This window comes from Pogoniulus pusillus, chromosome 33, assembly GCF_015220805.1.
Source record: "Pogoniulus pusillus isolate bPogPus1 chromosome 33, bPogPus1.pri, whole genome shotgun sequence".
Taxonomy (NCBI): domain Eukaryota; kingdom Metazoa; phylum Chordata; class Aves; order Piciformes; family Lybiidae; genus Pogoniulus; species Pogoniulus pusillus.
This window is the reverse complement of record NC_087296.1, coordinates 3,503,058-3,526,494: the sequence shown is the minus strand read 5'-3', so window position 1 is coordinate 3,526,494 and position 23,437 is coordinate 3,503,058. Positions and strand designations below refer to the sequence as shown.

At 45.7% G+C, this 23,437-nt stretch overlaps 1 protein-coding gene across 2 annotated transcripts in view; it reads left to right on the top strand.

Moving 5' to 3' along the window:
• The window catches only part of PDSS2 (decaprenyl diphosphate synthase subunit 2), an 87,659-nt gene that overhangs the window by 22,011 nt on the left and 42,211 nt on the right, over positions 1-23,437 (top strand). Inside the window, exon 2 of one of the 2 annotated variants that reach the window (XM_064170158.1) lies at positions 12,595-12,726. The exons of the other annotated variant lie outside the window; for it this stretch is intronic. Coding sequence (XP_064026228.1) covers positions 12,595-12,726 — 132 coding nt within the window. The remainder of the gene's footprint in view (positions 1-12,594; positions 12,727-23,437) is intronic. 2 annotated transcript variants of the gene reach the window in all.

The window sequence follows — 23,437 nt, the reverse complement described above, 5'->3', positions numbered from 1 at the left end:
GCTGGCATTAGCAGTGTCCTCTGACACACTCTCCAAATTTCTGTCTAGTAGTAAGGCAGAATACACTGCTTTGATTCCTTTATCAAAAGAAGTCAGTTCTTAAAAGGTCAGTAAGGGGAGCTAATTAAACTTCACTTGTTGAGGCTTTGCACCAGGATTGACATTTTCCCTCTCCAGTCTGTTAACATGTACAAGTTCTTATTTTTACATTTCCAACTTGCCTATAACTTCCAGATGCACTCTTGACAGCTGAATCCTAGAATGGTTTGGGTTGAAAGAGACTTCCAAAGGTCATTGAGGCCAAGCCCCCTGCAGTCAGCGGGGACATCCTAGATCAGGTTGCTCAGAGCCTTGTCCAGCCTGACCTTGAATAGCTCCAGGGATGGGAACTCAGCTACATGCCTGGGCAACCTGTTGCAGTGTTCCAGCACCCTCATGCTGTAGAGCTTGTTTCTCACATCCAACCTAAATCTTCTCTAATTTCAAACCATTGCTCTTGTCCTGTCCCTGAAGGCCTTTGCAAACAGTCCCTCTGCAGCCTTCTTGTAGCCCTCTTCAGGTACTGGCAGGCTGCTATTAGGTCTCTCTGGAGCCTTTAGTATTTAAATCTAGAGAAGAAGAAGAATGTGATGTTCTTGTTACATTTAGTGTGCAATGTTCTAGGTCCTGCTATAGTGTTAAGTGTCCTCAGAAGGTGCGGAGTACACAAACTGTGTTTGTTATAATCTGGGGAAGGTAAAAAGGGTGGTAAGCATAAAATCTCAAAGAAAGTTTGCTGCACTGTTCTCAGCCTATAATTAAAATTGTCCTTTAATACCTTGTAGCATTTTGGGTGTTGATCTGAAAGCTTGCCTAGCAGCTTGGACAGGAGAGTCAGGCCACATCTCAGGCTATGTTGGTGCCTTTTTTTCCAGCACTGACTTTAGCAGCTTTATCTGAAGAATTACCCAAGTTACAACAACCACTGTGTGTTCTTGAATGTTGTGGGATTTTTTTTTCCCTTCTGAAAGGTTGGACAATGTTTATGGCAGGAGGTGATGGATCCACAATTGTCTTTCCACACAAGGACCTCTCCTGAGGCTGGGCTGTTAAGGAGCAACGTAGATGGGCAGGAGTGCATATAGAGAGGGGTTTGTGAATTCTGTCTTGCCTCTGGGTCAGACTATTCATTGTGTCTGGAGATTTTTGTACACTTTCTGCTCTCTTTCTTCCGATGGAGTAAAGTGTTTTTAGTTTCCTCACAGCAGGGCTGAGTGTCTCTGCAAAACTTTGTCATGAGGGGCACAACTTTTAGGATTATTTCATTGTACTCTTTCTCAAGTGAGGAGTAGCTGAAATAGAGTGGGGGAAAAAAGCATAGAAACAGATACAGGCTTTTAGGGGAGAATCCAATTTCTTCACTTCCTGGCTCTTCTTTTTATTTCTGATCACTGGGACTCCACCACAAAATACTAATCTCATTTCATTTGAGAAACCTCAGGATCCGCTGTGGCTGGCCTCGTTGGCAGCAAGCAGCCGATCAGAGCGCGAGCACAGAGGCACCGAAAGGTTCTGGCCTTCTAGCTGGCTAGCTCCTAGCCTGCTAAAGAGACAAAATGAATCCCCCCAAACGTTTCTGGAGTGGCATCTAACAATGCTAAAAGCAGTATTTGCCAACTGGCAGAAGCAAAGTTGGTAGGTAAGGAAAATGTGTTGAGAGCGCCGTGTATCGTCATGCCAGCAGCCCTGGGTTTTGTTAAAGCTCTAGTGTGTAATTCCGGTGCCATGCTTCTTAGGTAGCTGTACAGTTTTCATTTACATTTTGACATTTAAATTTCCATCCTTTTCTGAGCCTGTAATTTTACAGCTCATCTTACATACGCCTTTTTTTTTCCCCCCTCTTCTCAATGGCAAATTGAAATCACAGCTGAAGCGAGCTCAGCTCGAGTAAAGAGGGGGAAAAATGTTTAGTGGGCTGGGGAGAGAAAGAGGGGGGGGGAAACCCAGTCCTAGCACACAAACATACTCCTTGGCTGCAAGCTTGTATGTGCAAGCTCACTTATGAGAATGACCTTTTTCATTTTTCTCTTGAGCTAACAAATCCCAAGGAACGTGCATATGGTTCCTCAAAGGATTAAAATGTATCCCGCTCTTGGCATGGTAGGGAACAGAGTTTCCTGTTCAGGAACCTGCCAGCAAAACACAGTAAAAATGTAAGTGGACTGTTGGATGTTTTGGTGAATGTTTAGCAAGTTTCTGGAAGTACTTTGACTGTGATCCAAGCTGAGCTCTATCCTTCAGATGTAAAAAAAAAGTTCTTTATCTCTTTTGGCATGCTCTAGCTCTTAATTCTCCTAAAATATGTTAGTTTTGAAAGGTGACATTCAAGGTCAGGCTTGATGGGGCTCTGAGCAACCTGATCTCGTTAGGGATGTCCCTTCCTATTGTAGGGGGGTTGAAATATTTCACCTTCGGAGGTCCCTTCCAACCCAAACCTTGATTCTAAGTCATGTATCTTGGAGGCCTTTTCTCTTGAAGACTTTGCCCTGATGTCTGTCTTCTAAAAGAACCTTCTGTCTCAGGCTGCACCAGGGCAGGTTTGGGCTGGATGTTTGGAAGAAGACCTTCAAGGAGGACATGACTGGCATTAGAGTGGGCTGCCTGGGAGGGTGGTGGGGGCTCCATCCTTGGAAGTGTTCGAGGGGAGATTGGATGGGGCACTTGGTGCCATGGTTTAGTTGATTGAAGGGTGTTGGTTAGTGGCTTGGATTTGATGATCTCAAAGGTCTTTTCTAACCTGGTTAATTTTGTGATTAGATTAGAGATAATAAACTGCAGTGTATGGCTAAGAAGAGTTTATTTGAATAGGTGGCATTGGTTTGAGCAAAGATAGCCACACTGCAGAATGGAACAGGCTGGCACTCATAAACTGTTTCAGTTGGAAAGCATCATAGAATCAACCAAGTTGGAAGAGACCTCCAAGCTCATCCAGTCCAACCTAGCACCCAGCCCTAGACAGTCAACCAGACCATGGCACTAAGTGCCCCAGCCAGGCTTGGCTTCAACACCTCCACGGACGGTGACTCCATCACCTCCCTGGGCAGCCCATTCCAATGCCAATCACTCTCTCTGTGGAGAACTTCCTTCTAACATCCAGCCTAGACCTCCTCTGGCACAGCTTGAGACTGTGTCCCCTTCTTCTGTTGCTGGTTGTCTGGCAGAAGAGCCCAACCCCACCTGGCTACAGCCTCCCTTCAGGTGGTTGTAGACAGCAGTGAGCTCTGCCCTGAGCCTCCTCCTCTGCAGGCTGCACACCCCCAGCTCCCTCAGCCTCTCCTCACAGGGCTGTGCTCCAGGCCCCTCCCCAGCCTTGCTGCCCTTCTCCAAACACCTTCCAGCACCTCAACATCTCTCTTGAATTGAGGAGCCCAGAACTGGACACAGCACTCAAGGTGTGGCCTGAGCAGTGCTGAGCACAGGGGCAGAAGAACCTCCCTTGTTCTGCTGGCCACACTGCTCCTGAGCCAGGCCAGGATGCCATCCAGTCCAACCATTAGCCTAAGACCACCATGGCTATTAAACTACATCCCAATGTGCCATGGCTACACATTTCCTGAACACCTCCAGGGATGGTGACTCCACTACTTCCCTGAGCAGCCTGTTCCAATGCCTGACCACTCATTCAGGGAAGATTTTTTCCCATAGCCAATGTAAACCTTCCCTGGCACAATCTAAAATCTCGAGCATGTTATCTTAATGTTTTCCTCCTGGACTAAAATTACATTGAGAGTATTTAATTCATCCTCTAAAGCATGAGCTCCTCAATCAAATTATTTTTATGTGCAAGAAGCACAGAATGGCTATTTCTGAAAGCTCATAGAAGACATAGAAACTGAAGAGGATGTTCCCAAGCTGTGCAGTTGTGTTTAAACAGTAGCTCTCTCCTCAAATTAGTTCAGACTTACTTACAGGAAGGTTTGTAGTTGCATGTCAGAAGCAGAATGTGGTTAGCATCGTTGTAGTGATTAATTAAGGCACGGCACATCAGGCAATGTGCATGCTGGAGCTCGTCTTTTCCACTGTCTCCTGTGGACTAAGTGAGGTCAGGCATAGCTGGTGTTTAGCTGGAGTAATAGCTGGAGAGATGATGGAGGGAAAAGCAGTGTTAGCAGGGAACTGGTGGAGGAAAAAGCCATGTTAAGAGGTAACTGGTGGAGGAAAAAGCCATGTTAGCAGGTAACTGGTGGAGGAAAAAGCCATGCTAAGAGGTAACTGGTGGAGGAAAAAGCCATGTTAGCAGGTAACTGGTGGAGGAAAAAGCCATATTAGGAAGTAACTGGTGGAGGAAAAAGCCATGTTAGCAGGTAACTTGTTCACTTGTTTCTGCTCATCAGCCGTCAACTGATACTGACAAAATGTCAGTTGGGACAAACTGCATCAGAGAAGCTGCTACATTTGGGGTGGAAGTTATAAAGATGCTGAAATCTGAGAGTTGGGAGTTTGTAGCATTTATTTTCTACAGAGATTGCACTGCTATTTCTGTGCAACAGTTGTCAACGGGTTTTCTGAAGCATGTGAGGGTTTTGGAAGGTGGTGATGATTTGTCTGAACCATTGTTTCTTTAGTTTCCTGTTTCCTTTTTCCTCTCTCCTGCTTCCATTTCTTAGGATAAAAGTTTACTTATATATGTATTTTAAATCTCAGTGTCAATTTGCAGTGTATGTGAAGGAAAGTATTAAGCAAAAGCATCCTTTCAGGTCCTAAGTCTGCCCATTTCTTCTTAGAAATCAGCTGGACTTCCTCAAGCAATCTGAGTTGGTGTTTCACATAGCACACTAACATTGCATCATAATCTGGCTAAGATTAAACTACTGCTAAAAACACCAATCCTGTCCTCAGGTGCTCCCAGTGCAGGCTTGCAGTGTTGTGAGCTGCATGGCAAAATGTGTGCCAGGTTAGAATAAAAGATCAACCACATCTGGACAAGCTACATAATAAAAAGCTGCCTGTGAGTTACATGTGAAATACCTCAGTTGGCTTTCTGCATGGCACAGGCCAAGATTTCTCTCCCCTTGCTCACACTCCACTCTGTCTCAGCAAAGGTTTAGGATTGGTGCAGGATTCCTTTGTCAGAACCTGGCATTTCATTTTTATTTGCCTGTGTGTCTCTTGGAAGCAGGATCAGATCAGTGACTTAAATTTCCTTCCTTGTGACTCTAAGTTTGCCAACTTCACTTTGAGATCACTTCAGTTTTTCTCTAAGTAGTGGACCTTGCAAAAATCTTTGTTTTCAGATTGCCTGACGAAGATTCCTCTCTTTTTACCTTCCCTCTGATGATGTTTGCCATGGAAATGCTTCCAAGGTTGCCTCACTTGTATAACTGACTTGACTAACAGCTTTCCTTGCAGTGCAGGCATCCGAAGTCGTAGATCCTCATCTTTAAAGCACATTGACAAGTCTGGCCTGTCACTCACTTCTCATTTTTCTCTCCATTCTTGCTTCTGCTCCAAGAATGACATTTTCATAAGGTGCCCTCCTTTTTGGCAGTTCTGGAGTGCCTTTTCTCCTCCTGTTAGCAGTGCTGCTTTCCACTTGTTTGCCAGGCAGTCAAGGTCATTCTAGTGAGGAGCAGGGAGGGTCCTACTTCACATTCCAGAATGAAAGGTTTCACTTATGTCCATCCAGCTATCTTTGGACTTTCCCAGTGTTGTTCAGCTCAAATTCCCTTGATGCTTCCATCCATCTCAGAAACAAGGACACCTGTATGTGATGTGCCATAGCTACAACTGAAAGATTGAAATACAAAAGAATTGTTCTATCCATTTTACAAATTGCCTGTGCTTATGATGACAGAGTGAAGAAGTTTTGCTGAGTAATTTGGGGACACAAAAAAGGTGATTCTTAAATGCACTTTAATACCAGTAAGGGTAAATCATGGAATGGTTTGGGTTGGAAGTGACCTCCAGAGGTCATCTAGCCCAACCCCCCTGCATATCATCCACTAGATCAGGTTGCTCAGAACCTTATCCAGCCTGACCTTCAGTATCCCCAGGGATGGGGCTTCAACCACTCCCTGGGCAACCTGTTGCAGTGTTCCAGCACCCTCATGGTGCAGAACTTGTTTCTAACATCCAATCTGAATCTGCTCTTTTCCAACTTCAAACCATTGCCCCTTGTCCTATCCCTGCAGGCCTTTGCAAACAGTCCCTCTGCAGCCTTCTTGTATCCCTCTTCAGGTATGGGAAGGCTGCTCTGAGATCTCCCTGGAGTCTTCTCTAACTTCAAACCATTGCCCCTTGTCCTATCCCTGCAGGCCTTTGCAAACAGTCCCTCCGCAGCCTTCTTGTAATGCTCTTCAGGTATGGGAAGGCTGCTCTGAGATCTCCCTGGAGTCTTCTCTTCCCCAGACTGAACAGTCACAGAATCAGAGGAACATTCAGGTTGGAAAAGACCCTTGGGATCATGAAGTTCAACCAGTAACCCTACTCTACAAAGTTCATCCCTAGATCATATTCCCAAGCAGCGCATCTAAACAACCTCTAAGTCTCAGCTCCCTCAGCCTGTCCTCAAAGGAGGGGTGTTCCAGCCCCCTGATCATACAGTCACATTTCTATTTCCCCTTCAAATTCATTATTTTAATCCCTGTCAAATCCATATTTGTGGCAGCAATGTACCCATGCAAGTGCTGAGAAAACATTCATAAAGAGCTGTGCCAAAGAAATCTGACTCTGTAGCCCACAGTAGCTTCACTGTTGAGAATCTTCATGTGTTTATGGAAAAGGAAAAGGTACTAATTAAGCAAGCCTGATTTGTAGATTTTGTTGCTCCAGTACCCAAGTTGCTTAATAGCTTTGATACAGGAGATAGAGTAGTACAGCAGCTCTATTGATGTGTTGGCAAAGAAGCAAACATGACCAGTCTTTACCATCTGTTTATCATGCTATATAAAGAAGACCTTACTAGTTGCCATGGAAACCAGCACTTCCAAAACCACAAGTGTTTGCTTGAAAACTCAAGCCTTCTAAAGTCTTGTCTTTTCTGAGGGGAAAAAGAATAGAAAATCTCTAAAGTTTTCCAGTGATTTTAAGTCTTATTTTTTCTAACAGTTGCTTTGCTGTAAAAACCCTTTCAGGATCATTGCTCTGTATCTTTTCCTGACTTCAGAAATGTAAAGCATGCTGTTAGTAACTTAGTGTGCTCATTTGATGCTTAGCAATCGTCCAGGAAAAGGGGTCAGGTTTGGTGGGTTTGGTGTTCATCTTTAAAAGGAGGTTTTTCTTGTTCAGAGGATCCAAGCCTCATTGTGATATTGATATAGCAGAGGGAGAACTATTGGATTTCAGTGGAGGTCACATTGAAAATACTTCATACCTGAGTGAAAACTCAGATTCATCTTAATTACCAGAGTCAGCCAGCTGAAAGGAGATTCTCTAGGATCAGTTATCAGAATGGATTGAAGCTTGAGGAGGGCAGATTTAGACTGAAGATTAGGAAGTAATTCTTTCCAGTGAGGGTGGTGAGACTCTGGCACAGGTTGGCCAGGGAGGTTGTGGCTGCTCCCTCTCTGGAGGTATTCAAGGCCAAATTGGATGAGACCTTGAGCAACCTGGGCTAGTGGAAGGTGTCATGGCAGGGAGGTTGGAACTAGATGATCTTCAACCCAGCCTATTCTGTGATTCTATGAATCTAGAGAAAAACAGCCAATGAAAGTAATACTGGTAAGAGTCATGCCTAAGCTTGTCTATTCTCCACTGCTGGCTTCAGATGGATTTTTAGTTTATTAACTTTTTAAACCCAGAATAAAGCATTGAAAAGCCCTCAGTGTGTAGTATTTAGAAGTAGATATAATTGTTCTGTTATCTGGGAGCATTTATGTCTGGTGTGTGTCCTTGCATATTGCTGCCTTGCACTCCATCCCGATTCTCCACTTGGCTGTAAGGTGGTTTGGTTTTTTTTTCACCCTACCAGTTTACAGAAGGCTTCTGCTGGCTGAAACCTCTTAGCTCTAGCAGGTAGTGACACATGGAGAGGTGCTGCATTTGGACTGGTGGTGCTGGTTGGTTTTCAACCATTTAAACCAGTTTTTGTTTTTATTTAGGAGGAGGTCCTGTATTTACAGGACTCTTGGAGTGTGTTTGGCTTAAGGTACTTTATAGAATCTTAGAATCAACCAGGTTGGAAGAGACCTCCAAGCTCATCCAGTCCAACCTAGCACCCAGTCCTCTCCAATCAACTAGACCATGGCGCTAAGTGCCCCATCCAGGCTTGTCTTGAGCATCTCCACCACCTCCCTGGGCAGCCCATTCCAGTGTCAATCACTCTCTCTGTGGAGACCTGTCTATTGAAGCACAGAACCTGGAACCTCTTTTTCATTACTAGTAAAGGTTCCTCAGTGTTTTTAAGGAACAAATGCCTGTAATGAATTTATCTGAATGATGCTGAAGGTTGGTTAAGTTGTTATTTAGCAATACTGTTGAGTACAGAAGCCTGAAAGAACTTCTCAGATCCTTCTGTAATGACAGTGCATCTTCTAACTTCTTTTTTGGCCTTTTGATGTTTCATCCATTTGTAAACCGTGCTGTGAGCCTTTTCAGGGTGAGATCGTGGCCAGAAGTTGACCTATTTCATTGCTGCATTTCCCTAGTGGAGTTTATTTAATGCAAAATACATTTTTATGACAGGCTTTAGAGTCGTTGTCTCGCTGGAGTGCCACTGGACCCGCAGAGGTGTCTGAATTCATTGAGCCCTGTCAGGCTAATCAGATTTCTGCCGTTCACAGAACTCCTTGCAAAATATTTGTGTTTATTTCCCTTAGCAGAATATTCTGTGTCTGAGAGAGCCTGTTCTCAAAAAGTTAGCCTTGTGCTGGAGTAGACCTGTTTATGTTGGTCGACAGTGGGGTGCTAGACCTCCTACAGAGCTTAAATAAAGTAAATATTGGTGGAGAAATCAGACACACAAAAATTAGGCTTCTGTCTAAGTATTTGTGGTTAGAAAAATAAGAGTGCCAGACCTGCAAGCTGCTGCTGGTCAGAGTAATTGCACCCAGACACTGACTTCTCTTTTTTTCTGTTAGCTTGCCTCCTATCCACATCACATTCCAGGATCCAGTCATACACTGACCAGGAAAACCAGCAGAGACAGGCGGTGTTCCAGTACTTAGTCACCCTCACAGGGAAAAAAAACCTCCTCCTTATGTTTAAATGAAATTTCCTGTGCCTCAGCTGCCACCCATTGCCCCTTGTCCTGGCATTGGGCATCACCCAGCAAGGCCTGGCTCCAGCCTCCTGGCACTCAGCTTTACATATTGATAACCATTGATGAGGTCACCTCTCAGTCTCCTTTTCTTCCAGCAGCACAGCCCCAGCTCCCTCAGGCTCTCTGTGTAATGGAGATGCTCCATTCTCTTCATCATCTTTGTGGCTCTGTGCTGGACTCTCTCAGGCAGTTCTATGTTCCTCTTGACCTGGAGAGCCCAGAACTGGACACAGTACTCCAGATGTGACCTCAGCAGAGCAGAGTAGAGGGGCAGGAGAACCTCTCTCGAGGTACTAGCCACAATGGCATTGGCCTTCCTGGCCACCAGAGCACATTACTGGGTCATGGTCAGCCTCCCATCAACTAGGATGAGGAGCAATAGATTGAAGCTGGACGAGGGGAGATTTAGACTGGAGATTAGGAAGATCTTCACAATAAGGGTGGTGAGACTCTGGAAGAGGTTGCCCAGGGACGTCATGAATGCCCCCTCCCTGAAGGTGTTGAATGTTGGATGGGGCCTTGAGCATGCGGGTCTAGTGGGAGGTGTCCCTGCTTATGGCAGGGGGGGGTTGGAACTAAATGAGCTTCCTTCCAACCCAAACCATTCCACAATTCCATGAACAATCCTTTTCTTTTTTTTTTCCCTTTCTAATGAAAGTGTAAATTACTGATGGAGTTAAACCTGACAATTTAAACTGCCAAGTCTACTGAAATGGCTGCACATGTGGAGAAATACACAAAGCATTAAGTGAAACGCTCCTGTTTGCCTGATTTATTCTCTGCAGCAGACTGCCGCTGGTAGTAGGAGGTGTGTAATTTGCAGCACATTAGCTGCTCGCCAGTGTCAGTGCTCGAGTGGGTGGTGTGAGGCTCCTGCGCCTGCACACTGCTCTGCTGCGCCTGTGGCCGTGCCAGGCGCTTCTCCCCTCTGCTGCTGCAGGATCAGCCTTTGTGAACGCTCTTGGGTGCTTGAAACTGGGAATCTGCCAGTTCTCCACTGGGTTATTCTGTCACACAGGTAATATCTGGAGGAAATACGTTTCCCTCCCCCTCTTCTTTTGCTGTTCTCCCCGGATTCTTAGTGTTTTGCAAAACGGAGCTGCAGAAACATTTGGCTCTGCCTCCTTGTTTTAGTGTGTGGTCCCCTGAGGATGGAGGCTGCCGTTTGCAAGATACTCAGCCTGTAACTTGGAGCAAACAAAATTCTGCTAATGCTTCCTTTTTTTGGGTACCCTCTCCACGTTCAGCAGAGGTTTTCCAGAAGGGTCTCAGCTTGATGCATCTCTCTTTGTGTGCACAATTTCACTTGGGCTGCTTTTAGTTCACCTTTTTTTTCTTTCCCTAGAGGCACCTGTCTCCTGCCACATACCCATCAAGACTAATTGCACCATCTGGAAGACTTTTGTGTAGCTGTTACTCGTGTAGAATGTCTCTTGGGAGCTTTATTCAGAATGTGAATGTGACCCCTGAAGCCATGTCAAGTAGCAGCAATAGTTAGGATGATCACTACAGGCTTTGTTTGTTTCAAGTCTAATGCGGTTTGCTTTGGTGTGGATGTGTTACATGTCAGGAGCACAACTTCAGTTAGAGAATCATAGAATCGACCAGGTTGGAAGAGACCTCCAACATCATCCAGTCCAACCTACCACCCAGCTCTAGACAGTCAACCAGACCATGGTACTAAGTGCCCCAGCCAAGCTTTTCTTGAACACTTCCAGGCACAGCGACTCCACCACCTCCCTGGGCAGCCCATTCCAATGCCAGTCACTCTCTCTGACAACAACTTCCTCCTAACATCCAGCCTAGACCCCCCCTGGCACAGCTTGAGACTGTGTCCCCTCCTTCTGTTGCTGGGTGCCTGGCAGAAGAGCCCAACCCCACCTGGCTACAGCCTCCCTTCAGGTAGTTGTAGAGAGCACTGAGGTCTGCCCTGAGCCTCCTCTTCTGCAGGCTGCACACCCCCAGCTCACTCAGCCTCTGCTCACAGGGCTGTGCTCCAGGCCCCTCACACTCTCTAGAGTTTGAAGTGTTTAACTTTCTTGGCTGTGTTCTGTTCACTGTGTCACAGAATGGGACCCCCAGAGATCATTGAGTTCAACCCTCCTACCAAAGCAGGATCACCCAGGGCAGGTCACACAGGAAAGCATCCAGGCAGGGTTTGAACATCTCCAGAGAAGGAGACTCCACAGCCTTTCTGAGCAGCCTGTTTCAGTGCTCTGCCAACCTCAGATGTGAAAAAAGGTTTTTCCTCCTCTGTTCCAGCTTGCCCCCATTGCCCCTTGTCCTATCACTGGACATGAGTGAGCAGAGCCTGGCTCTGTCCTCCCAACACTGCCCTGCATATCTTTACCAACAGGTCACCCCTCTGGCTCCTCTTTTTCCAAGCTCAAGAGCCCCAGCTTGCAGCTCTCTCAGCCTGTTCTCAGCAAGGAGATGTTCCACTGCCTTCAGCATCTTTGTGGCTCTGTGCTGGACTCTTTCAAGCAATTCCTTGGGGTCCTTCTTGAACTGAGGGGTCCAGAACTGGACTCAATATTCCAGATGTGGAGTGCTCACCAGGGCTGAGTAGAGAGGGAGGAGAACCTCTCTCAGCTTACTCACCACACCATGATGCCCTTGCCCAAAAGGGCTCATGGTCATCCTATTGTCCACCAGTACCCCCAAGTCCCTTTCCCCTACACTGCTCTCCCAAGAGGTCAGTCCCCAACCTATACTGGTCCATGGGGTATGTTGGAATGTGGTGAGAAAGGAGCTGTTTGTGCTTGGTGAGAATGAAGATATGCAAGTTATACACTTAAGGAATGTTGAGGGCAAGCAGCTGTCTCCTCCTCCTTAAAACCCCTCACTACATCTCCCTGGTAAACAAAATGCAGGTGCCCATGGCAGGACCACAGTGTGTGCTCCTGGGCAGAGATCAGAGCTGTGCAAGGCCACAGAATTTGGTTGCACCTTTCCTCCTTTCCCTTTCTTCTCTTGAAGGACAAAGTTCCTTTTGGCTTTCTTCGTACTTCAGACAACAAACTGAAAGCTCTTCTGTTGCTGTTACAGTAGGTCACATTTAAATCATTCTGACATACCCCTTTCATGGTATGACATGAAATGCAGAACATATGCTGCTCCTTGGAAGGAACCAAGATTGAATCCTGCAGACTTGCTTCTCTCTGCAGCAGTAGTTTGTCAGTGTCAGGTAAGGGATGACACAAGACCATGGTTAGTAATTGCAGCTTATTGCCATGCAGATGTGAATCTTAAAGACTTGATCAAATTCTGGCAGTCTTTTCTTCCCACTTTGGTGTGACCAGTGAGAATGGGTTGCTAAAACATGCTTCTTTCTCTTTTTCCCTTCCTTTCTGCAGGGGCTTCGTCTACGATAGCCGCAATAATTTACAGATGCGAGGTTTGGTCATACTGCTCATGTCCAAAGCTGCTGGACCCAGCACAGCAGAACTCTCCTTCCAGCACAACATGGTCAGTGGAATTTATTCCAGGTATGTTGTAGCTTTCTTTAGCAAGATGATACAATCATAGGATGAGGGGCAGTGGCTTCAAGCTAGAGAAGAGGAGGTTAAGATGGGGTGTTCACAGAACCACAGAATTAACCAGGTTGGGAAAGACCTCCAGGATCGAGTCCAACCTATCACCTAACCCTTCTGATTAGCTAACCCATGGCACTAAGTGCCTCATCCAGCCTCCTCTTGTACACCTCCAAGGATGGTGACTCCACCACCTCCCTGGGCAGCTCATTCCAATGTCCACCTGGAGACCAGTGCCAAGTGGCATCCCTCAGGGGTCAGTGCTGCCGCCAGTGCTGTTTAACATCTTTGTCAGTGATATGGACAGAGAAACTCTGTGCACTCTGAGCAAGTGTGCAGATGGCACCAAGCTGTGTGGCACAGGTGACTTGCTAGAAGGTGGGGATCCATCCAGAGGTATGCAGTTCTGGAGCCTCCAACACAAGAAGGGCATGGAACTGTTGGAGCCACTCCAGAGGAGGGACACGAAGATGCTCAGAGGGCTGCAGCAGCTCTGCTGTGAGGACAGGCTGAGAAAATTTGGGCTCTGCAGCCTGGAGAAGAAAAGGCTTTGAGGAGACCTTATAGTGGCCTTCCAAGATCTGATGGGGGCTACAGGAAGGCTGGAGAGGGACTACTGACAAGGTCTTATAATGAAAGGACAAGGGGTAATGGGTTTAAACTGGCAGAGGGGACATTTAACCTGGATGTTGGGAAAGGGTTCTTTAGAGTGAGGGTGGTGAGACACTGGCACAGGCTGCCCAGGGAGATTGTGGATCACAGAAGCACCCAATGTGGTCAAAGATCACATTCTGTGATTCTGTGATCCCTGGAGGTGTTCAAGGCCAGGTTGGATGAGGCCTTGAGCAACCTGTTCTAGTGGGAGGTGTCCCTGCCTATGGCAGGATGTTGGAACTGGATGATCCTTGAGGTCCCTTCCAACCTAAACCATTCTATGATTCCTAGCAGTGAGAGTCAAAAAAAGCAAAACAAATAGAAACTATTTTGTAACAGAGTATCACTTTGAGTTACTGAGGTGTTATTTGGGTACTTCCTAGACGTGTCAGAGTCTTGTGGAATCCCTGGAATCCAGCTGCTTTCACGGAGCACAGAAAGTTTTGCTGTAGCCCTTTTGAAGGATATTTCCCCATGCAACAGCAGTGTAGAATAAAGCTTTTACCTTCCACATGTCACAGCAGAATTACTGAGCCTACCATTAAGATTCCTCAGGCTCTCACTGAGTTAATTCAGCTTCATCAACTTCCTAAATGTATTTTCAAGTATTTAAACTGAATTACTTAATTCTAGTAACAACAATAATCAAATCTGTGGCTGCTCTTCTTTGTGGAGTTGACAGTTAACTGTTCCACTGAAGTAACAAAGTGAGATCTGGTTGGAAAATGGTAGACTTTGAAGTCCTTTTGCTGAATTGTGAGTGTTGCTTGGTGGAAAGAACAGACTGTTGTGGTGGTGGTGAATTGTGTTTCTGACAGCTGGGATGTATTGAATGAAGATGCACAAGGTCAGTGACAGGTTTGCACCCTGTTTTGGTTTAGAAGTGCAGAGATACCATTGTGAAATTGAGAAGACCAGACAGACAAAGATGTTAAAATACATAAAGCAGCTTAAAATAGCAGAGAAGGGAAAATATGTTTGAATGGGTAGAGACAGAAGTAACAGTGAGAAAACAGACAAGGTTAGCAGGACCAGGGGTAATGGGTGAAAGTTGAGGCACAGGGGGTTCCATGGAAACGTGAGGAAAAGCTTTCTCACTCTGAGGATGATGGAACCCTGGAACAGGCTGCCCAGGGGGCTTGTGGAGTCTCCCTCTCTGGAGGCATGCATTCTATGTGAGCTGCTCTAGGCGATCCTGCTCTGGCAGGGAGGTTGGACTCTATGCTCTCTTGAGGTCCCTTCCAACCCCTAACATGCTTTGATTCTGTGATCTGTCCCAAAAAGGATTGTCAAACTCAGGGCAGTGGTGGACTTCCCATCCCCAGAGGGATTTCAAAGCCATGGAGATATAGTGGGTTTGGCTGGATTAAAAGTTGGGCTTGAAGATCTTAAAGCTCTTTTCTAACCTAATGATTCTGTAAAAGAAGCCTTGCTGTGGAGGGCTGTGCTGTCCTTTTAGCTGTTTCATTCCATTCTTGTTTTGTTTTGTCCTTAGCACCCCCTTAGGGTTGCAAGAATTGTATATTTCTATGCAAATGATGCTTTATGAAAGAATAATTCTTGTCAGTTAATTATGGCACAGGAGCTATTTAAGTTTGTTTTGTAAATGGCTGGAAAAGTTTACCTCAAGTATGCCTCCTCAAAGGAAAGCAAAAACCATTCGTTTTTGCTAACTAAGTTCTTGAGTATGATGAGTCCTGACCATGGAGCTAACATCTGAGCCTTTAAAGCTGCCGTTGGGAAGGTGACTACTGAATGTATTCATTAAGGAGCAAATCAGACCCTGAATTAATAATGAGCCATTTGGTGTAAATGGACATTGTTGGAACTCTGCCAGTTCAACCAGCTGAAAATCTAGCCCAATAATCTTCAGCCTGAGCAAGTCAATAGCCATTATAATATCTGGTTCAGAGTTACAAAGGTACTCCAAAACTGAAAGAAGCAGTTTTGAATAGGCCCACACAGGTTCACTTAAGGTTCATTACTGTCTGCAGAAGTGAGAACTGTGAAGCTGTTTGTTTAAATGGGTTTTCAATGACACTTTTAAGTCTCTAGCAAAGTGTAAATAAGAGCAGGTTGGTGCAGCTAGGAGAATGCTTATGGATTCATCCAGTAGATGGACCACTAGGTATGGACCAGCAGAGTAAAGTCCCTCCCGCTGGAAGGGAAGGTCAAGTTCAGGACCACCTGAGGAATCCCAACATCTTTGGGACCTGATGAGATGCATCCCAGAGTTCTGAAGGAATTAGCTGGTGTAGTTACAAGGCCACTCTCCATAATACTTAAAAGTCCTGTTAGTCAGGTAAAGTCCCTGGAGACTGGAAGAAGGGAAACATTGCACCTATCTATATAAAGGGTTGAAAAGAGTACCCTGGAAACTATGAGTCTGTCAGCCTCTGTGCCTGGGAAGATCACAGAACAGATCATCCTGGAAGCTGTAGTGGAACACGTGGAGTAACACATGGAGTACAGGAAGGTGATTTCTGCCAGCATGGCCTCACCAAGGGCAAGTCCTGCCTGAGCAGCCTAGTGGCTTTCTAGGTGAGGCTCCATCCCTGGAGCTATTCAGGGTTAGGCTGGAGAAGGCTCTGAGCAATCTGATCTAGTGGAGGATGTCCCTGCTGACTGCAGGGGGGGTGGACAAGAAGACCTTGGGAGGTCCCTTCCAACCCCAAGCATTCTATGATTGTTTCATTGTGTGCCATTGGCTGGTTCCTGCCCTCCACTGAAGTCACTGTGGACTTTGCCTTTGCACAACTTGCTTTATTTAAGGGACTTTTCCAGATACACCCTGAAGTGTTTAAGTCTAATTTCTGGTTTGGATTTCTCCAGTGTCTGGAGCTAAGGGAACAGGCAGCTTGTAAAGCTGTGATCTTAAAGGGCTTTTGCCATTGTTTTATGTGTTACAGGCAGTGGTTTACAAACTGCTTTCTCCTGAATAAGAACAGAAGGACCTGATTTGTCATTAGCACGTTTTTTTCTGCTCTCTGGGTCACAACTGCTATATGATGTGTAGATTAGATAACCATATCAAAGGCAAAGCATTTCCCTCAGTGCTAGGAAGAAATACACTTAATCCTTTCTTCATCATCTGTGTCTGCAGCTCTGGAAAGTGTTTTTTGGAAAGAGATTCTTAGAGATTTTCAGCTCAGTTGTAAACTCTGCAGCACTTCTCGTTGCCATGCCATATAATTACTTCATCTTTATATATAATACTTTGCTGGAAATATTATTTCTGGCACTGTAATGAGCATCTTCATTGTCTGGTACTTACATGCTGTGAACATTATATTGTGGACTATTAGCTGGGATATGGCTCACTTGATTTTAGGGTACTTAGTAGTGATTAATTAATTGCATTCCTGAAATCTGAGCATGAGCTAAGTTGTTCCAGTACTTGTTAGTGATTACAGCAGCCCAGTCTTTCCTTTTCCCACTGTTTGTGTTGGAACCAGCTCTGGTGCTCTCTTTCAGTGTTCAGTCCCACAGTGGATAGCCAGGTTACATCAGCACACTCTATCTGGTACTACACTACATGTCCAATCTGTGACCAGGAAGATGTGATAATTATTTAACTTAGAAAGCCACAAAACCCCACAGTGGACTCCTCCATCCTGGGATCTGACACGTTCTGCATAACCTCCTCTCCCTGGTTTTTATTCCTGACTCATGATATAGGCAAGCAATGCACTAAGTGTCATTAAAACAGAAAGACACTGAGAGCTGAATTTGGAGTAGCAAAGTCTGGGGGGTTTTATCCTGTTCTCTTGTACTCCAGCTATGCCAATTCATGGGACAATTGACCTAAATGTATAAAAATAGATTAGCTGGCATCTGTTTTTCTCCTGTGACACAATGGAACAAACCCAATGCCTGCTACCAGTGAGCAATCTTTTCCAGAATGATAAGGATTGCAATTTAGGTAGTTGCAGGACCAGGCCTAGTGTAGTTATATAGTGCTGCCTCTGGCCAGTGTTGCCTCCAGCTTCAGCACCTCATAATTTGCAGGAGATATGATCAGCTCATATTAAGCTGTGGGCCTGAGGGTCATTGTATGCAAGGATATCAGAGTAACTGCTGGTTGCCTTATGAGCCATGCTGAAGATAAGGGGGGAAGTGTTCTAAAAGCCTGCTTGGCAGGCTTTACTCTGTACAACCACCTACCTTCCAGTGCAGTGCCAGCAACCTGACCTCATTCCTATTGGTAGGGAAAAGAACCGGGTTTTACTTCCAGCTCAGCGGCAGTGATCCTAAAAGAGGATGAAGAAGAGAAGCATGACCATGATCAACAGCTGTGTTTCAGCTGCTGGACAGATTTCCTAAAGCTGGACCTTTCTGCTGGTCTAGCCTTAAGGAAAACAATTCCCTGGCTACAGAAGCATTGCAAATGTAGAGATGAGTTGCAGTGCTCACTACAGACTATGCAAGCAGTGTCACAGGAGGGTTGATGCCATTGCCTGCACTCCAGCAAAGTATGCATCCTGTATTCCCTGGAAACTCCTTCCTACTCCTGTGCTGAAGAGAAAATTCACTTTTGGGTTTAGGCAAAGTCTAATTATTGGTAATTTAACATGCTGCTGGTAGCAGAGAACATCTTAGATGTGACACAGGAGTATGTGGCTTTGCACCTCACCTTCAGGTCTGGTCCTTCTTCCAGTTGCTCTGCTCTCAACTGGGTATTGAATTCACTTGGGAGGTTGGATTTGGCTGCTTCTTACCTTCTTGAAGTAAATAAATGATGCCCAACTTTGTCATGGACCCTTGTCAAATGAAGACTACTCTATATTTGTAAGGAGATTGCTTGTTGGCTTTTTTTTCCTCATTACTACTCATCTGAATTTACTGATAAGAGAAAACTAACCAGATTTACCCTGAGGTAGTGCAATGCAGAGGGAGTGGTTGTGAACCCCAGTTTGGGAACCTTCATGCTGCACTGCACCCATCCCCATCAATGATGTATGTCTATATGAAGAGCAAGAAATGGGATCTAGCAAGAGCAGTAGTGTTTGTAGGAACTCAGCATTCAAAAGGCAGCAGAGCTTTTTCTTTTGTCTGGTCTAAGGATTCAGACTGGGAGTTTTAGTGCAGAATAGCTGTTGCACTTTAAATTTGCACTGGCTTATTGCACACACAAGCCCTGGGTCTCAGCTGCAGATATTGCAGAGATTAATCTTATTAATGGAACTGCTAATTGGTGTTTGACTTCTAATTATAGTAACAATAGGCCATAACAATCAGTCCTCACCTTTACTGGGGCACTTTAGGACTCTTTATCATAAAAATTATTTCCTTTGGGATTTGCTGTTCCCATTCCTATCTTGTGGAAGGCTGGCTTTCAGCAGAGCTGCAGCATCCCAGCTAGCGTGTACTTGGAGAGCTAATTAACTGATGGAGAAAATGCATGGCCCTAAAATATTCAATACCTAAGTACATTAGGAAGTATGATGCTCTTGACAAAATTATTTGTTTGAGCATTAATGGGGAAAGCAGCTCAAAATATGAGCAGTGCTGTCTTTTATGATCTTGAAGGAATGTATCATTTCCTTTCCCACTCCTTGGTAGCTTTCCCCTTCGCTTTTAGTGAGAGGAAATCTGAGCAATTATTCTAAATTATTCTATTTAGGTTTTGCTCTCCATGATAAATCCTGTGAGATTCTTCATCTCATTTACAAGAGGAGTCTCAGGAGATGAAAAGCACATACAACACGATTGCGTATTCCTATTGATCATCTTCCACCCACAACAATACAAATCAACTGCAAACACAAATCTAACAATATTACTAATTCATTACAAGCAGGACTTTTCATCATTAACTTTTTATTGTTTTCAGCACACAGAGCATGTGCAAATACAGCAATTATGTGTGGAACGAGAAAGGATCCTCTCCTTATGCTGTGGAGTAAATCAAAAGGTACTACAGGTAAAGACTGTGCAGAGATACTGCCTCAAGTCTTGTACAGAACAGGTCTGCTTAGCACTAGGCTGCTGAGAAAGGTAAACTCAGCATGGGGTTTAGAAAGTAAGGAGGTTTTGGTATCTAGAAAGCACAGTACAGGTGGCTTACCTGTAGCACTGCATCCAGCTCTGGAGCCCTCAACACAGGAGCGACATGGAGCTGATAGAGCAGGTCCAGAGGAGGCCATGAAAATAATCATGGCTGGAGCACCTTTGCTGTCAGGACAGGCCGAGGGAGCTGGGATTGTTCAGTCTGGAGAAGAGAAGGCTCCAGGGAGATCTCAGAGCAGCCTGCCAGTACCTGAAGGAGTCTGCAAGAAGGCTGCAGAGGGACTGATTGCAAAGGGCTGCAATGATAGGATGAGGGACAATGGTTTGAAATGAGAGGAGATTTAAATTGGGTGCTAGGAACAAGTTCTGCACCATGAGGGTGCTGGAACACTGCAACAGGTTGCCTGGAGAGGTAGTTGAAGCTCCAACCCTGGAGATACTGAAGGTCAGACTGGCCAAGGCTCTGAGCAACCTGCTCTGGTGGAGGATGTCCCTGCTGGCTGCAGGAGAGTTGGACTGGATGACCTTTGGAGATCCCTTCCAACCCAAACCATTCTGTGATTCTGTGATTATAGACTTGCATTGCCTGGAATTAATGGCATCCTTTTTAATCTGTAAGGCTTTACATTTTTGACATCCTAGTAAATAAAACATGCTTTTTGTCTTTCAAACAACTGCACAACATGGCTAAGATTTGTTGGCTAATTTAACTGGGAAATCATCTAGGTGAGTTTCCTGGACTGGGGATGTGCTGCTGTTTTGTGTTCTTTAGCCACTGACTGAGCCTTAGCTGAGGGTGTTGGAAGTTCTGGTTTGGCTCCCTCAAATATTTGGAAGTTAGCAAATTCCCAGTACTCCTCTAAATTTACTGCAAAGTCCCCTTCACAGAGGGGTGCAGTTGAGCTATGCAGTTGAGCTATGCCCATGTATGTTGAGCTATGCCCATGTATGTAATGCTTGCCTTCTGCTGGTAGTGTCATCGAGCAGGACGTGGAGTTCAGGTGTCTCACCTTTCCCTGCTGTAATCTCCTTGAGGCTGACTGACTCAGGTGAACTTCTCAGGAGTGAACTTTTGCCAGCTGGCTGCAAGAATAGTTCAGTGGGTTGTGGAAGGGCAGATTAGCTCAGCAGGAGTGTCTGGGGCTGAGAGTACCTTGACCTTGTGAGCTGGGTGGCTGTAGCAGTGGCTGCCTGATGCTGCACCAGATTTGGGTGATGCTGTGCATGCTGCAAAAGAAGAGCTTGGGCTAAACCCCAGTTTATTGTCTGGTGGCATGGCCAGTGCTGGGGTCTTCTCTCTCACAGTCTGAGTTCCAAGTGCTGGCTGTCACTTGCAGTTTGAGGGACACCAGCATGTTTTGAAGTGACAAACACATCCTTGCTTGTCCTGACAGCCTGCCACATGCACCCTGTTCCATCTTTTCTCCCACACACCTTTTTATAAGCAGAGAGGCAGAAAAATGCATGCATCCCTTAGTCATTTTCTGGAAGTCAAGATATTAGCTGGGTAAAAAGGTCCTTGAAATCATCCCGTGGGTGTTTTCTCAGAGCTGGAACTCAGGCTGTTTGCCACAACTGTTCTCCCAGCCTGCTGCGAAGGCTGTGGGTTGCCTTTTGGACACTTGAGAGATTTCCCTGCTTGTGAAAGCAGCGAATTGAAAAGCAGCCGAGAGAGTTCCAAGGCAAGTTCAGTTTCAACTTTTAGTTTTGTGGCTTTTGTTGCTTTGTGTCACAACCTGACTGAGGTTTTCACTTAGTGTTGTTAATGAAGTGGCAGAGAGTTTGCTCATTTAAAGCAGGCTATCGTTCTTTACAGCAGATGACAGCGAGTTTCATCCTTTTTAGCACCCCCTGTTAGATAACAGTTGAGAGAATAATAGATTCCAGTGACCTTTGCTCCACCATTACTGTACAACAAAAATAGAGCTTCATTTTAGAGCTTCCTATTTTTTTTCCCCTCTGACCATAATGATTTTAACCTTGTGTACTAATTTGAATGGCTTTGTGGGGGCAGAGTCTTAAATGAGACACAAATGAAGGAAAAATTGCTAATGCTGCCACTGTATATCTAATGAGCACTGTGTAATAAACCATAACCTCTTCAACATTTCTGGGGAAAATGGTGTGATTATTTTGGATGGCTGGCCCTTGGTGTATGGCTCATTACCATCTGGCATAATGTGTATTGATATAGCCTGTAATTGTCAGCTCTTATTTGACGTGCTGCCTTTACTAAATGTGACTTGCATGGCCAGAACCCCCTCCTGGTTAGAAGGAAAACTGTAATTAATCTGTGTGCTTAGGTAAAAACACACACCCTTAAGTACATAACATAGTTTTGGAGATGGGCTCTGCTTTTCTTTTTGTCTCCTGGTCTTGGTAGGAATACTTGTAGGAGTGCCCACCTTAGCAGGGTGCTACATTCATGGAATGGGTTGGGTTGGACAGGACCTCCTATCGTAGAATCATAGAATGGTTTGGGTTGAAAAGGACCTCATGGATCAACCAGTTCCAACCCCCTGCCATAGGCAGGGACACCTCCCACTAGAACAGGTTGCTCAAGGCCTCATCCAACCTGGCCTTCAACACCTCTAGGGAGGTTGTGGAGCACAGAATGTTATCAAAGGTCTGTGATTCTGTGCTCCACAACCTCCCTGGGCAACCTGTGCCAGTGTCTCACCACCCTCACTGCAAAAACCCTTTCCTAACGTCTTGTTTGAATCTCCCCTCTGCCAGTTTAAACCCATTCCTCCTCGTCCTGTCATTACAAGGCCTTGTCAATAGTCCCTCCCCAGCCTTCCTGTAACCTCTTTCAGATACTGGAGGGCCACTATAAGGTCTTCTCAAAGCCTTTTCTTCTCCAGGCTGCACAGCCCCAACTCTTGTAGCCTGTCCTCATAGCAGAGCTGCTGCAGCCCTCTGAGCATCTTGGTGGCCTCCTCTGCACTGGCTCAAACAGTTCCATGTCCTTGTTGTGTTGGGGGCTCCAGAAGTGCACACAGGACTCCAGGTGGGGTCTGGCAGAGCAGAGGAGGAGAATCCCTTCCCTTGCCCTGCTGGCCACACTGCTCTTGCTGCAGCCCAGGCCACTGTAAATGAGTGTGACCAAGCCCATCTACAGGTACAGTATCAGCCTTCTTACATTAAATAGATTCTCTTTTTCACTTCTTCTGTTCTCTTTACTCTGTTAGTATAACTCTTCACAACTTTTTCCAAGCTTCTCAAACTCTTCCTGAATGAAGTTCCCAGCAGTGTTTTTTATTGCCAGCAGAAACCCAGCCTTGATAGAAGCAGGACTTTTGATAGTATTCTTTACAGTCAAGGTGGTGAGACACTGGAACAGCTTGCCCAGGGAAGTTGTGGAGATGCCCTCTCCTCCTCCCAGAGGTGTTCAATGCTAGGTTGGATGAGGCTTTGAGCACCCTGGGCTGGTGGAAGGTGTCCCTGCCCATGGCAGGGGGTTTGGATGTAGATAATCTAAGCTCCCTTCCAAGCCAAATCATTCTGTGCTTCTGTGAACTCCACTGCAGTGGGGGCTGTTGGATGCTGGCCCTTCCAGAGTCATGTGCACTTCTTAGGTTATCACCAAAAAAAATCAGAAATCTATTAAATGACAGAATGTCAGGGGCTGGAAGGGACCTTGAAAGCTCATCCAGTCCAACCCCCCTGCCAGAGCAGGATCACCCAGAGCAGATCATACAGGAACGTATCCAGTAGAGGGCGACTCCACAGCCCCCCTAGGCAGCCTGGTCCAGTGCTTTGTTACCCTCACCTGGGAAAAAATCCTCCTCATGTTTCCATGAAACTCCTTTTGCCTCAGCTTCCACCCATTGCCCCTTGTCCTGTCACTGGCCATCACCCAGCAGAGCCTGGCTCCATTGCCTGGATTTCTGCACTGGCTTTGGCTCTTAGATTTGCAGTTTGCTAGAAAGAGAGGGTGGGAGAGCAACACTGCAAGATCAGAATTAGATGCAGATTATCTGCCTAACACAGTTCTTGTTAG